The sequence below is a fragment of the Chroicocephalus ridibundus genome, chromosome 7, assembly GCF_963924245.1.
Source record: "Chroicocephalus ridibundus chromosome 7, bChrRid1.1, whole genome shotgun sequence".
Classification (NCBI taxonomy): domain Eukaryota; kingdom Metazoa; phylum Chordata; class Aves; order Charadriiformes; family Laridae; genus Chroicocephalus; species Chroicocephalus ridibundus.
In genome coordinates, this window is record NC_086290.1 from 29,391,148 (window position 1) to 29,406,673 (window position 15,526).

Sequence of the window (15,526 nt, forward strand, 5' to 3'; positions counted from 1 at the left end):
CTGTTCTCTTAGGTGGTGATCCAGTTTAGGAGCCTGCAAGCTGCTGCAGGAGCCTATGTGGGCAGAGCAGACTCTGCTCGTTTATATACGAATACATGAACACTATTCAGTTGTAGAGCTTCAACAATTTCTGTGAGTTTCACCCAAGAACAAACGAACGTGCCCCTGCCTGCACCTTATTGCAGTTGGTAGGCTGTAGTGGGTTTTTTTACACCCCTGTTGTTTTGTTTTATTTTGTCCTTTGTCAAAAGTTAAAAGCTAGTCCATCCGGGCTTACATCAGCTGGCCTTGACAGCTCTGCAGTGGAAAGCTGAGATTAACTGTTTTAAGTCAGCCATTGCTCAAGGTAGTGGATGGTGTGCCTGGGAGTAAGCATTGGCAGAATTTAACCTGCTTTGTAAAATTTCCTCTTGGGAGCGAATTGCAGCCTTGATACGGGTAAGGATACAGTGCGCTTACAGCACTTCAATCACTTTCACCGTGCTAACTAAACCTGCTGAAGAAGCCTCTGTATTACGTCCAGAACTCATGCTTAAGCTGGTTCAGTTAAATAAACAAAATTAGTAATGGAGGGGATAATAATATCTCCTAGTCCACTTGTTCTGCTTCCAGTGTAATTAGTCTAGAGTAGTTCCATTTTGGGGGCGTGCTCCTTCTCATTACAGAGGTTTGTATGAAATTGTCTTGCTTACAATACACAGTTCCCTGGTGCTGCTTTTTCCTACAGCCAAGATCAAGTTGGGCGTGCAGCATACTCAGCTGCTAACGAAAAAGTTGAGATGAATGAAGAGTAGATAAATTCGTGGTAGAACAGGGAACAGAGAAAACTGGGAGAGGAAAGAAAATATCCCCTCGATGTGATCATGGTTGAGCAAAACTCTAGATGAATGGACATGCTTCAGATTTTCCATGGCTTGTCAGTAGTCCTTTGAATTCTTTCAAAAGTATATTGGACAAGCTGTTTTTTCATGTTTGAAGAGGTGAATGTTTTTGTTTTTTCTATTGTTCTTTGTTGTGCCATGTCTCTACATGTAACAGCCCCTGAATTTTATCTGGTTGCGCCGTGTGTTGATGCAACATGCAAATAGAAATTCTTTAGCACTTTTGTTTTCATGAGAGGTCATTAGCACATGGGGGTCTTTGGACGTAGTGAGATTAAAAAACAAAATGAATAAAAAAAACAAAACTAAGAACTAAAACTGCGCAACAAATGTGACTGTAATCACATTTTGAAAATGGCACGCTTTAATTTGCTTGGTTCTCTTTTCCGAGTTGTTGTTCTTATCATTAGCTAAGACAATTGAGACTACTGAGTTTTCAGTCATAGCGTGCTCGCTGCAGAAAAACTTAGCTTTTATTCCTACTGACTGTGTCAGACAGGATTAATGTTTTTTTTCACCTGCAGCACATTTGCATTACAGGGCTTTGGTGCACATATTTCAGTTAAGACCTGGCACTGCCGCTTTTTAAGGTTTCCCTTTCCTCGTACAATAGTTACATAGATAGCAGAAATGGCAACGCCAGCAAGGTTGTGTTTTAACAGCGGCTGCTGTTGGAGTATCTGCGCGTTGGGGAAGAGGAGTTCCTGAAGGGGATTGCTGACATTCCCATTTCAAATTGCTTCTTTTTTCCCCAGTACCCGGTGATGAGGGGTCAGGATCTTTCAGCGGCCACCAGTTACACTACTCAGAGATCATCCATTCTACCTCTCTATGAAGTAAGTGACACGGTGGTACTTTGTCAAAATGAAAGACAAAGAAACAGCCTAAATGTGCCACAGATTGTGCTAACTTTGGGCAGTTCCCTATCTTTGCTCTCAAGAGATAACAGATGACTCCATCCTGCTAATAATGTTAGAATGGATTTAATCTAAATACATAGAAATCCTTCCATGTGTTTGCTTGTATGATATATATAAAAATGTTGTTTTCTTGAATTATTCTGAGTTCATATCATGCAGCCTCTCTAGTATACTGAAGTTGCTGAGGTTCTGCTTGACTCAAAGGGCACATCTGGGCAAATGTGATTGTAGGATCCAGACTTACTTTAAGTAATTTTTTCCATATAACACACTATTTTTTTTTTTTTCCCTCCAGAATACTTTCCAGGAGCTACAAGTGGTAAGGCGAAATCTAAACTTATTCAGAACGCAAATGATGGATTTGGAATTGACTATGTTACGTCAACAGACAACAGTTTATCAGCACATGACAGAAGAGGAAAGGTAAAATGATCTTTTTTACAAACAAGAGAAAATACTCTGGCATTTCAGGAAATGTTTCGCTGTCCCTGAAATCAGAGCAAAAAATCTATTAGTTTCAATTTGAAGAGGGTTTGAGCTGATTTTTTTGCCAAGAACTTGTTTACTCTCTTCTTTACACTTCTTCATTCTAGAGTTTTTTCCTCTTTGTTTCTTCCAATCCCTGTTTCTCATTAATTGATGATTTTTTTCTTCATCCTTTCTCCAAAGTGATTTTACAACTGTGGATTTTAAGGACTTTAATCATAGGATGCTTGAACTTTGGATACTGGGGGGGAAAAAGCCTTAAACATTTTCAGCTTAGATTCCTCCCCCCACCCCTATCTTTGTAGATGTAAATAAAGAATGAACACTATAGCATTCAGGTACTTTCCCAACTGATAGTGGCCTCTCGGCGAGCTACAGATGGCATTCGTATTCTGGCTCTGCATGTTTGTGCTCACCATGAGTTCCAGCAGCAGCTGATCTGGAACAATTTTTGAAATGGCTTATATATTTACTTTAGTTGAATCAGCTCTTGACTAATCACTTCAAAAGTAAACATGTTTGAAATCATTTGGTCTTCTTAGACAATGGCGTCCTGGCCAAAATGTAGCTTGGACTGTTTGGGAATCTAGAACCACACCGGAGAAATAATACGCGATTACTGCATTGCACTGTGATTTTTGTGGTTACTGGTTTTAAATTGGATTTTATTAGATATATGTATAAATGCTGATTTCTTCTGCTTGCATATATTTAAGCATTTAAAGCTAAATTTTTGGGGGAATGTTCTGTGAAACACTGTGTTGTTTATTTTTCTCCATTAAGTGATATATATTCTTCTATAAATGGAGAAAGACTTTTGCTCCATCTAGGCATTCAGCTAATTTTTCCATGAAAGAGGAATTTTCTGTGTTCCATTTTGAATTCCCTTGTATAAAGGCCTTTACTTATGGGATTGTCCTGCTCAGTTCCCCCTTTGTGGTGTGCAGCTGAGTGCAGTGAATGCCCTTGTTCTTTTTGTGATTGACTTGGTATAGATATGAAGCCGATCAGCTACAGAGCTTGAGAAAGTCTGTCCGCATGGAGCTACAGGAGTTAGAGATGCAGTTAGAAGAACGGCTACTTGCTTTGGAAGACCAGCTGAGAAGTCTGCACATGTCTTCACCTTACAGACCTCAGACACACATAGTAGGTATCACTTTTGGAACATCATTACATGTTTTCTCAGTGTAATGTTAATAATTCATAACTGTTAAAACTTTTACAGTGGGATGATGTCTGGGGAATCTAATGATGCCGTGTGTATTATTTGGGGGTGGTGTGACACTGGAACAGGTTGCCCAGAGAAGTTGTGGAAGCCCCATCCCTGGAGGTGTTCAAGGCCAGGTCGGATGGGACTTTGAGCAACCTGGTCTAGTGGGAGGTGTCCCTGCCCAGGGCAGGGGGGCTGGAACTAGATGATCTTTAAGGTCCCTACCAACTCAAACCATTCTATGATTATTGGGGGTAATATTTTATTATTTTCAGTCAGTGTTTCATCTTGGGGGAAAAAAGTGTGTGAATAGAGGGACTTTCTTGGTGTTAATACATATCAATACATATCTTCTGGGGTTTTAGGTCTGAGATCTCAGACCTCTTCTGTCAGTGCTTTCTTCTTTTTCCTTGTCAGCACCTTGAATTCTCACGGTTTTGGTAGGTAGTGCTTATGTCTAAAATCCTTGGGTGATGGTGGTGGTCTTTCTGGACTTTCCCTACACTGATTTTCTTGTATAATGAGGGGAGACATATGAGAAATCCACAGTGTTTCTCCCCCAAGAAATGGCGTGTGCTCCCCCTGTAGCTGTGCCAATCCATGGAACAAAAAAACAGGAAAATCTGTCTTCTTGGGCTTCTTCAGCTGTCTTCTTCAGTTTTTTCCTTCGTTGCCTTTTGTATCTGCTTCAGATGAACTGTGTGGTTCCCTGCCAAACAGTGGGAGAAGCTCTGCTCCCACAGGCACTCCCCAGAAGCACGAGATGGGGGATAAAAAAGACACTCGCATATGTTTATTGGTGGCATGGCAATATACTTTCTCTTCTTTTTCACTCAGCGGAAGGCTGTTCCTCTTTTTTTCTGCTGCAATTCTGTCATCAGCCAAACAAAAGAAGCACAGACGAAAAGTATCATATGTCCTTCCTGGGTTCCATTCCTCTTTCTTAGCCAATCCTCTGCTGTAGAAGCAGCACAGGCACAGGCCACATCTTCCTCTTCAGAGTTTTGTCATGGGAAAAAAACTGAAACCCAAGAACAGGAAAATATGGTATTACTGTGATCCCAAGCCAAACTTGCGTTCTTTGAACCATATAAATATCTTTTTATTTGTAAATCCTTTTATAGAAGAGGGCCGACTTTAAAAATGACTGAAATAAACTTTCTCCAACCAGCTTTGCTTCCTGTTTCCAAGTTTCTGCTTTTACAGAAAGTTGTCTGAGACACAGCGTGTTTATGCATTAGCTTCTGACAGCTCTAAAAAAAATACTCAGTGCATTAACTTGACTTACTTTTTCAGGGTATGTATGGAAGCAGAAGTGCTGATAACCTGTCATGCCCTTCTCCGTTGAATGTTATTGAACCAGTAAGTACCTGTTGTGTGCAGGAAGGAATTTCTTTAAAAAGGTTACAGGAGATTCACTTTATGCGTAATCTTGGAAATACTTTACTCACTTGAGTAGTTCTGTTGGGAACAGCTGCATTTTCCCTTAAGCCAAGTGAACCATAGGTCTAAGCAGCTGTGAAGAAGCTGTGTTTTTCAGAGAAATGCGTAGAAGTGAGATATTGTTTGTGTTTAGTTGATACAGTGACTACATAGTGAGTTTTCTAGGGAAAATTATTTCTTATTTTTCTGTGCATTTTGTGCTACTGAAAACAAGTAGTTCAAAGACTGCAGAAAGGAAAGAACAAACTTGAATTCTTTTAGCAAAGAAAAACAAAATCAAGCCTTTACGTGTGTCTCTGTCAATGGCTCTGGCAGGATACATCCTTATTGCAAAAGCCAGTGGCTTGGGGAACTGCCACAATTCGTATTTATGTTGGCTTTCAAAAAAGCCCATTCCTTTTTATGATCCTCTTTGTTGCAGTCATAAAGGCAAAGCATATATTTATTTTATAGCTGTATTTGTTACATGGAGGGAATGAGTAAGTGATTGAATAAATAACAAGAAAGCATAGTTGTGTCTGTATGTGACTATTTTATACGCTTTTTCAGGACTGTTTCTTTTCTGATTCCTTAGGTCTCTGAACTTATTCGTGAGCAGTCATTTCTGAAGTCTGAACTCGGTTTAGGAGTGGGAGATCTTGGACTGGAAACTCTCCCAGCAGAGGGTACAGAGTCCGTATTCTCCCATGGAAACTCTGATTCCTCTTCAGTGTGCTCCGGTCACGCAGGTAGAAAAGCTGGTGTTGGATCCTCTGAACTAACAGGGAAGTCTAAGAGTCAAAGCAAGAAGTTATACCGAGCCTCTGTTGCCTTAACACCAACACCCCCAGTGAGAGCAGGCACTGGACAGCAGGTGGGAAGCTCCGAGGAGCTTGCAGACTCCAAGCCAGAGGTGGAACACAAACTTGAAAAAGTCCCTCTTGTGCCTTCGGTTGATGAAATCCACAAAAGCGTGGAGCAGGAGGAGCTGCAGCAAGTCATACGGGAGGTGAGGAGGGAGGGGCTGAGATCTAGGATGTTTGAACAGTGTTTACTGTATCTTAAACACAGGCTATCTGTAACTCTTGGCCACTGGGATTTTCTCTTCCCTCTCTTCTGTACTATTTCTGAAGGCGCAGAGCTTGTCACTAGATGTTCAAGCCACAGTTGTATTCTTGTGCAAAGCAGTAGAAGTTTTTTCAGTGATACTGATTAGCACGTAAATTAATAGCTGGTAGCTACTGTACGTCTGGGTCAGAAAGAATTTACCATCTCTACTACTCTACTACTTAAGCAGCAGTATTTCAGATTCCCAAGTGAAAATTTCTCTGTCATGTTTGCTTCCTAAAATGCCAGGTTGGAGCTAATGTGATTGATGAAATACTGTTTCTGGAACAACGCCGTAGTAAATGTTAAAAATACTTTCCCAGTCCCTCTACCTCATACCACTAAGGACTGTAGGAGTGTAAGTGAAGCAAGCTGAAGTCAGATGAGAAGTTATTTCAGACTTCAAGACTGATGTCGGACCAATGCTGTTGGATTAGTTTTATTGGCAGTCAATGAAAGCAGAGTTATTTTTCCTGTGGGCCAGGTTAAAAAACAGGACTAAAACTGCATGTTTTGTTTGTCAGTGGCATGACAGAAAGCCATACGGCAAGTAGTATAAATGGGAAAAGGAAGCAAAAGAAAGTTCTTGTTCTGAAAAGCAGTGCCTGTGAGAAAGCAGAGCACTCTCTGCTGTGAATACAGAAGTGGGGATTGAGAACTTGTGGATTTTGTTCCCTCTTCCTCGGGGGGGGGGCCCACTTGGCCTTTACCTGAGGGTCATTGGACCCTTAGCCTCTAGCTCGTCTTTAAAACAGATGAGAGGCGGGCCGCTCATCTCATGGTAAAGCAGGAGCTGGGATCCCAGAGGAATCGTTAGCCACACCTTCACCTCTCTGCTCTCGGTGCAGAAGGAGGCAGAGTCTAGTGGACTATCCTCTAAGGTATCCTCTTACTCATCGTCTGACCACAAGACTCTGCTGTGTCTGTCTCTGCAAAGTGGAGATGTTTTCTTGGCTGAGTCACTGTGGGCTTTGCTACACATAGGCAATTTGCACTTGCACGGTGAGATTTGTGAAGCAGTAGAGCATTACTAAGGAGTGTTCTTGTAGAAGGTGGTGGCTGGAAGCATGTGAAGATATTTACTTTGTTTAGCTTTGGGTAACTCCATAAATAACCAGAGCTGAGAGTGCAAAGAATAATGCATAGCCACAAGCATTAACCATCAGTGAACTGCTGGTGTTAAAAGAGGGTGAAGTTTGGGAGTGATGTGAAATGGAGACCAGCTTTCAGCCTCACCATGCTGAGTAGTGCTTCGCCCCATCAACAGCCCTGTTAGAGTCAGCAAGATGAGTTACGGGAAGTGGCATTATCCCGTGGAAGGAAGGGAACCGCAGTCAGCTTGTGGTGAGATACCACCAGGCCGACGACCTCATCGTTACTGTGCTTGTGATTAGGAGCTGAACAGCTTCAGGCCATCACTGATCTTTACAGTCAAGCTTGCGATGCTACAGCTTTACTCCTCTACTTTGAAAGCATAGGAATGAATGAGGGAGGGGTGTGAGCATTCAATTTTTGCATGTCTTTCCACCCCCGCCAGCCTCCTGCTGCCATCTTCTCTAAAGTAGCTAGAGTAAAGTCGGAAGGAGTCTTGGGAAAGGCCTTGTTTTGGAGATGTAATAAAATAGTCCCAGACATCCAAAATTCTCTGTCCTTCTGGTCCATTTTTTTCCTTTCATGCCTTTTGAAAGGGGTTCCTTGCCTAATACTCAGAGAAGTGCACATGAGGTATTTATCATGCCCTGCACTTTGCTGACGATTCTGAAGTGAAGCCAGGGTATTGCATTTGTATCTAGCCCTTCCATAAAAAGCTGCGTGTCAGAGGAGTGGTGTCGTGGTGGGGGGTTGCTGAAGGAGAAATGGAGAGAGGAAGGAGACAGCTGTAATCAAATGTACTGTAAAAATAGCAGAGACAATAAAGGGAGCTGAAGTCAGAGTTATTTCAGTCAGTGTTTTCTCTGAGGTTAGCCTGTGTGAAAGTTCCTTTTTAAGTTCATTAATTGGTAGCAAATAAAGATGCGTGCTTTTTGCACAGAGATTGTTCTTTGGGTTGTGTGGCACTGAGAACACTGTCATGCTGAAAGAATCCGCACTGAACTGAGAGGCTACTATTCAAAGATGAGTAGTCAGCAAATAACTGAGCTTGACTCACTTTGTAAATGTTTGAGCACACAGAGAGATTGTCCGTCAGTTTAACTTTGTTGGCAGCCTGTTTCAAATCGGCTCAGTCTCAGCAGGAGAAGTTTTTCAGATCAGAATGAAGATGCATTGGCATGAAGCACCTGGTAGTTTTTGCAGAGCCAGAATATGCTATTAAGTACTGGTCGGGAATACCTTTTGTATTTCATAAGAGCTAAAACAGAGTATAAATTGAAATTTGTCTCTCTTAAGTACCCCTGTCGTTAGCAAAGGAATTCTGGTTTCGTTGTCAAAAGAGATAAATCTGGAAGGATGCATTCTTGATGTCTGCACTCACAAATGTTAAACCCTCGCTTATTCCTCCCATTCTCTGCATGACCTCGTGTTGGGAAAGAAAAGTCAGGCACTGTTTCCGAATATGCCTGGGTGGGTTGTAATGCATGTGAGCTTTGACCTGCAACTATTTGCTGGCATTAAAAAAACCCATGGTGTTAACTTTTAGCATTAATGGACTAACTCCCACGGAAAAGTATTCAACAATGTGAAATGTTAAAACGCCAAACACTGGCCCTCTTGTTTTGATGAAAATACAGCCTGACCTCCACTGGAGTATCACATGAAGCACTTACTGCTTGACTCGTAGGTCACAGTGTTGCTAGGAGAGCCACCAGGCCCTCTCACCCTGCTCTCCTGCAGTTTAAAAGATGTGATAGTTTAAAAACCGTTCTGCTTAAGAGTAACGCAGGTTTTGTTTTTTGATAACCGTTCTCCTTTGTAAATTACATTAAATGAAGTTATACTTTAAATAAATGTATGATTTTCCTGTCAACATCTGTTTTAAGAGGCTGTAATGTATCTTTATGGGACAGAGAGATGGTCGGAAAGGGAATCTTCCCTTCTCTGTTTCCCATTCAAATCCATGTTATCTCAGCATTGATCAAAAATGTCTGTCTGTTGTTCATACTTCCCTTGTGCAGGCATTGGGTTCCTCTTCTTACTATCTTGAGCATAAAAACTCGCCAGCTGCTGCCATGAAGAAGTGGCATAAGAATAAAATAGGGTAGAAGATAATTCTTTTAATTATAGAAAACGTACCTCAGATCAGGAGTATGAGAACTGTGAAAGCCTCATGCCTATTTTCCATCAGTAGGTGAAAAACACTCGCCTCCAGAATTGCCACTGTGGCGCATTTCACTCTCAAAGAGTTCATTATTTAGCAGCAACACAGTATTACAGTAATGGTAATTCTTTCATAGGGAGAACGATCACTGGTTTACTGTAGTGAAACTATCGATAAATGTGGTACTGTTACGAATGCAATATTGAATATTAGTGTTGCATCAACGTAGTATATGTACCATAAATGAGTGGGTTCTCTCCTCTTTCAAATGATCAATTTTTCATTCAGCTGCTAAAAATACCGGTGGAGCATTCATTGACTGCATCTGTCTTTTGTACGGAGGAAGACTTGGCAGTGGGCTGTGCCCTCTGCAGAGTAAATGGAAGGTGCACCTTGCCCTAAATCATTTGTAATGAAAAAGGCAAACATTAGCAATTGACAGGACACACACATGGGACTGAGTCACCGCAGGAATCGATGCTGTGCTCGTCACGCAGGAATGACCTTGATGAGCCTGGAAAGGAGGGAGGACACAGTGGCAGTGAAGAGAAGCAGCGGAGGGTGGCCTTGTTGTTGTCTGGGTGGGAAGGTGAGAGGCAGAGGGCTCAAGTGATCCATCAAGGTCAAGTCAGAAATTGTTGGAAGAGCTGAGAATAGAACAGGAGCCGCCTCCCTTCCAGTCTCCACCTCGCCACGAGACTGGCTGTCATGCTAGACCATTTACTTGCTAATTTGGGAAGCTTTTATCAGTTTTCTTTGGAAAGTGAGGTTTATTTTTGTCTATTTGGCAAGGGAAGGGCACAGAATGACTGTAGCATACTTGCAGACCCACCCCGCGTGATACTGGGGAAGGACGGTGGAGAGAGCAGCATGGGGCTCTCTTATGACGGTGGCCTGCCGGGCAACCGGGATGCCGTTTCCCTGTGCCAGCATTTCTAAATCCCAAAGCCATTACTGCATTGACAGCGGTCCGAAAGCGTTGTGTGTCTGTGTGTGCATCAACATAGGCAACCTCAGGACTTAAGGCCGTCAGAAAGCCAGGTCCTGTTACAAACTGGATTTTCTTTTGTCAGTTAATCAGCAAACAACCCAACTGGAAACCTGTTTCCCAATAACATTATAGTCTCTGAATTTCTGCTTGATGCAAAGTAGTAGTGAAACAAGGAACTTTGCCACTAATAGTTCAGGGATTGAATTGCTTGCCAGTGAGAACAAGGGATAAATAACCTGTTGCTAACGCTGCTGCCACCCTTCTGACGTTGTTGCTTAATCCTTTTGACGCACCAGGAAAAAGGGAGACTTACAAGAATAATTGCAAGATGATCACTGAGATGAAGAGAGGGCTACGCAAACATAGCAAGGCCGTTGGGAAGGCTGGGTCTGAGTAAATATTATTCCGTGGTATTGGTGGGGCATCAGAACATGAAGGGATTTGTTACTGGTAAAACTGGGATTAGGAACTGGGGCTTTTTTTCTGGCATTGAGTCTCACGTTCATTACCACTACTCAGGTGCTTGAAAACTAATTTGAAGTGACACGACACTATGAACAGTATTTTTTTAGTCTAAGATGAGTCATTTGTGCCAGGAAAGTATTTGTCCTTTTCATAAGAAAAAGACACATTGCTGGGCTGATGAGTGCTTCTGTGAGTGACCTGGGCGGCCGGGCTCTGGCTCTTACTCCCCTGCACTCTCACCATCGTCATCCTCCCCTGTCCTTGGAACCACATCAGACTCGTTAGCACTTCCCCAAGTGATGACCATCCAAAAAATTAGTTGGTGCCAAAAATTTCTCAGACTTGCGAGCAGACTGTATTATTTTTCTTGATTATGCCCTGCTCCTTTCCAGCATGATAGGCTGTTGTAGGACTGGGGTTTGCCTCCTTTTCTCTTTTTCCTTTACTGTAGCCATCAATGCTCTGTTCTTTCTTTGTTCTAGCCTCAACCACACTCAGGTGCCTGCTAGTAGTAACTCCTGGGTTTATGTAAAACCTAATGCTTTGTCACAATCCTGTGAAAAATAGCCATTGCTGGCATAGATCATATCCCAGGGGCCAACTGCTGATGGGAGCAACAATTGGAAGTTCTCTGTCTTTGCTGCTGAAAGGATGTAATTAGGATTTGTCTCCTTTTGATTTGGATGAAGACAGCAGCTCGTGTTCATAGATTTGGACCTTTCCTACTGCGTAATCCATTTGGGAGGCAGATCAGTCCTCCTTCCTTTTCAAGAGATAATGACTAATGTCAAAAGGCGCTGCATTTGGGGTGCTTTTGATGTGTATATTCTGAAACGCCATTTTCAGAACTTTAGCATAGTTGAAATGTATTTTTTCTTAACATAAAGCCAGTAATCCTAACAGTAAAACACAGATATATTTGCCATCTGGAAAAATAAAAGTACTTTGGTTTGCATTTATACGATTTGCAAGAACTTTAAAATTACTTACAGTTATTTTTCCAAGAGAAACCCTCTTATATTTTTCCATTTGCATTTTTTGGAAGTTGACTTTTTTGGTATTGTACATTTTTATATGTCAATAATGTCAAACATATCTGCAATATCATTTAGTTTAATCCGTTGGTTATATAACTTACCGACCTTAAAACTTTGGCTAATCCCTTTCAGATCAAGGAATCTATTGTTGGTGAAATAAGACGAGAAATAGTAAGTGGATTGTTAGCAGCTGTATCACCCCAAAGCAGATCTGCGACGGCAAAACAAGATACACAGCCCTGAAACAGGTACTGCAGGTAATCTTTGGCAAACTGCCACAACCGGATTTTATTATTTCTTTTTGTCATGTGAAATACCATTGTTAACTTAAACCTTGCTTTGTTTGCATTTTCTCCTTGAAACCTAAGTGATCAAAGTGGAATACAGAGGATACTGACAGTCCTGGATAGCTTTGGAAAATCACCTGGTTTGTAGTTTGGCCCGTTCTGTTGCCAGCTTTCATGCAGTGGTCCTTGATTTTTGGTTTTGGTGTGCTCTGTAGTTTGCCTGCCTTAGTTATGAATATTACCAAAATACATGTTTAAGTGTAACGAGCAGACTTCTGAAAATCTAATTTAGGTATTCATCTTGCTTTTTGTTTTCTGTAAGGTTGGATGTAGTCCGAAATGCTGTGGGATTCTGCTTTGGGCGGCGTACACTGGCGAAAGTGTCAAGTTATTTTTGCTTCAGGAGATGTTAAAGCTGCTGAGATAGGCTACTGTATTTGACGCTTGGTTCTATGATGTGTTCCTTTCCTTGAGTTCGTCTATAAAGACTTAGACACTTTAACTACTTCATTACTTTCCTTAAAGCATCAACAAAACTGTGGCTCTCTGAAAGGTTTTGTATTTATTTGTATGTCCCTGTTGTAAATTTTTATGTAGCTAATTTCTTTGTTTAATGATGCATCATGAAACTTGAAGATTTCCAGATATAACCAATTTATAAATAACACACATGCGTTAAGCCTAGCTTTTTTAAAAAAAAAAAAAAAAAAAAACAAAAAAAACCACACAACAAAAAACCCCCCCAAAACACTGACCTCTATGAGGTATTTATTGTGCAATAACTGATCCACTTTAAGAGCTTGAAACAACCAATAATGGTTTCCACTGCTGTTACTTAGTGCCACTTCAAAAGAAGGAAAAAATCCTGATGTAAAAATTGCTCGTAATTCTTGGGGTGGTTACTGTTAGCAGAGTGGTAGAATGACATGAGGTTACTTAAAACTACTTAAAGTTCTGACACTGAAAGCCTTATCTTTGTGTAGAGGACAACTTTTAACTAATTTTATTTGCTTCCTTACTGTTTGCCCATCCCTCTATAGAAAAGTGCCTTATTTTAAGCAGTGTTTTTTGTCTTTGTATTGACTGCTCTCAGTCATACCAAGAGAAGTTCTCTTCTGCTTCATATTAACCAAAATGCAATAAAAGTACTGATTTTTTGAAAGCAATTGGGATGTGCAAGTTGGAATGGGTGAACGACCTTGCGTGTATTATGGGGAAATGGAAAAAATCTCTTTTCCTTCCCCATCCCTCACTTGAGTGTATTTTCAGTTAGCCTGGTGAACATGCGTTTGTTCCAATGGAGCAAATTGGAAGTCATTGGATGTTTTATGTGGTCAAATAGACATTTAGTGGATATGTAATATCCCATTTTGCTGTGCTTGGAATCTCTTGACTCCTTTGCCATTTCCATCTACTAAAACTCTTTACACTATGTCAAGGTCTTTAATCAAAAATAGTTTCCAATATAGCAATATTATATAAAAAAAGTTTATAAGATTTTAATTTGTGTTAGGAAGACACACAAGGGCTGATTTCTTAAAAAAAAAAAAAAAGGTGTATATTAAACCAATAAAGTATTTATTTTGCCTATAATCTGTGTCAGTGTTTTTCATTGTGCATGGTTTACTCTTAAGCAAAGTAAGTAACATAGATTTGATCAAATGGTACACGGAATGGAGAACAGCAGGCAAGCTCAGGACTTGGGTTTCCAAAAGCTTTCAGATGTTCCGGGGACCCCTATATGCTTAGGAAATGGGAGAGAGAAATTCGAGAGAAATGTTGGCACTTAAAACCAAACTCTTAAAGCTGTTGGCTCCTGTTGTGGCTCCAAGAATTTGGTTGGGCTTGACCTCTCCTCAGAGCTTGTCCTTGTGAGTAGAGCCAGAGCTTTCCTGAAAACCTTATCCTACGTATTTAAAAGTTGAAATATAAACTCCGACAGCACTTATGTCCAGCAGTCCATATGAGGTGGTAAGCTGCCGTAGGTTTCTGCTTTCCTTTGCAACTTGCGTGAGTACACAGTTCCACCCTAGAATGCCCCTGGGGAGTAACCGGGCAGAACTGAGTGCCCGCAACCTTCCTTCGCAGACACGCAAACCCAAAATCTTCTCCAACTGTCCCCCAGCCAGATTAATTAGCACACTCGACTGATAACGTAGGTCCTGTGCCCATGTACAACTCAAAGTGAAATTGCAAGAAAGGTGGCAACTTTGGCACTCGAGGAGCAACAGAGGAAAGCAGTGGAGGAGCCGGCGGCCGTCGAGCGGTGGCTGCCAGCAGCGTCCCACGCGGGTGCGGCAGCCTGGCTCCTCGCCGCTCCGGCCAGAAAAGTCACTCGGAGGTAACATCCTGCAGCGTCTGGGCCGTCTCAGCTTGTAGCGTGTAAGAACATTTGATCTCAGCAGTGCAGAGCCTAATGTTTAATATATCCTGAGAAACGAAAAATGGTGCCAATTTTTCATCCAGCTGATGGAAGGCAGATTTGTGGAGTTCTGGCATAATTTAAAATAAAGACATTTCAAAATGACATTTCTAAAAACTGTACTGAAACTAATGAATATACAAGCACCTATTTTTCCATAAGCCTTATAACAGATTTTTGGCATTCTTAAAGACTCTTCCAGCTAATATTTTCTGAGTGACATTTATCTAGATGTAAGAAGGTCTATAAACTCCTGTTTGAAAAAAATAAACGGTCGTGCACTGCTGTCACATGAGTTAAGCTGAGCTGGTATCAACCTCTATTGACAGTGCTGCTTGTGCCTTAGGAACAACTGTCATTATTATTGGACACACACCTAACCTGGGTGGCTTGACCTTTAGTAATGTTAATTCAGCTGTAATGATTTTCTGAGCGTGGACGGTTTTTCTTTTGTTTAATGATTGAAACTGCTACTTTCCTTGCAAATTACAGTTGTCTTTTTGTTCTGCCAGACTGCGATTTGATATGAATTCTGTGCAGATTAAAAAAGCTTTATTAGTGGCTGATAAATATTTGTCAATCAAAATTTGCTGTGAATAAAGCCAGCAGTAATGCCAGAGATATTTTTGATGCTTTTCTAAACTTCACTGTAGTAGTGTTCTTTGTGTATGCCAGTTGGCTGCAGGAGTATAAAACCAAGGGCCTTATTTTTGGCGTTGGATTTTTGCAAAGCTTTTGACACTGTTTCCCACAGCATTCTCCTGGAGAAACTGGCTGCTCATGGCCTGAACTCGGTGTACTCTTTGCTGGGTAAAAAACTAACTGGACAGCTGTGCCCAGAGAGTGGTGGTAAATGGAGTTAAATCCAGTTGGTGTCCGGTCACAAGTGGTGTCCCCCAGGGCTCGGTGCTGGGGCCGGTTCTCTTTAATGTCTTTATCAATGATCTGGATGAAGGGATCGAATGCACCCTCAGTAAGTTCGCAGATGACACTACACTGGGCGGGCGTGTTAATCTGCTTGAGGGTAGGTTGGCTCTGCAGA

General features: G+C 41.5%; 1 protein-coding gene across 7 annotated transcripts in view; it reads left to right on the plus strand.

Annotated features, from left to right (window-relative positions):
• Positions 1 to 13,633, plus strand: part of ITPRID2 (ITPR interacting domain containing 2) — a 46,276-nt gene extending 32,643 nt beyond the window's left edge. For 3 of the 7 annotated variants that reach the window (XM_063340862.1, XM_063340860.1, XM_063340863.1), the window contains 6 exons: positions 1,637 to 1,717; positions 2,097 to 2,224; positions 3,283 to 3,433; positions 4,794 to 4,859; positions 5,515 to 5,928; positions 11,908 to 13,633. In XM_063340862.1, the coding sequence (XP_063196932.1) occupies positions 1,637 to 1,717; positions 2,097 to 2,224; positions 3,283 to 3,433; positions 4,794 to 4,859; positions 5,515 to 5,928; positions 11,908 to 12,018 (951 nt within the window). In that variant the 3' untranslated portion in view covers positions 12,019 to 13,633. The remainder of the gene's footprint in view (positions 1 to 1,636; positions 1,718 to 2,096; positions 2,225 to 3,282; positions 3,434 to 4,793; positions 4,860 to 5,514; positions 5,929 to 11,907) is intronic. The other 4 variants (XM_063340865.1, XM_063340866.1, XM_063340864.1 and 1 more) reach the window with 4 other exon arrangements.
• Positions 13,634 to 15,526: the final 1,893 nt, after the last annotated feature.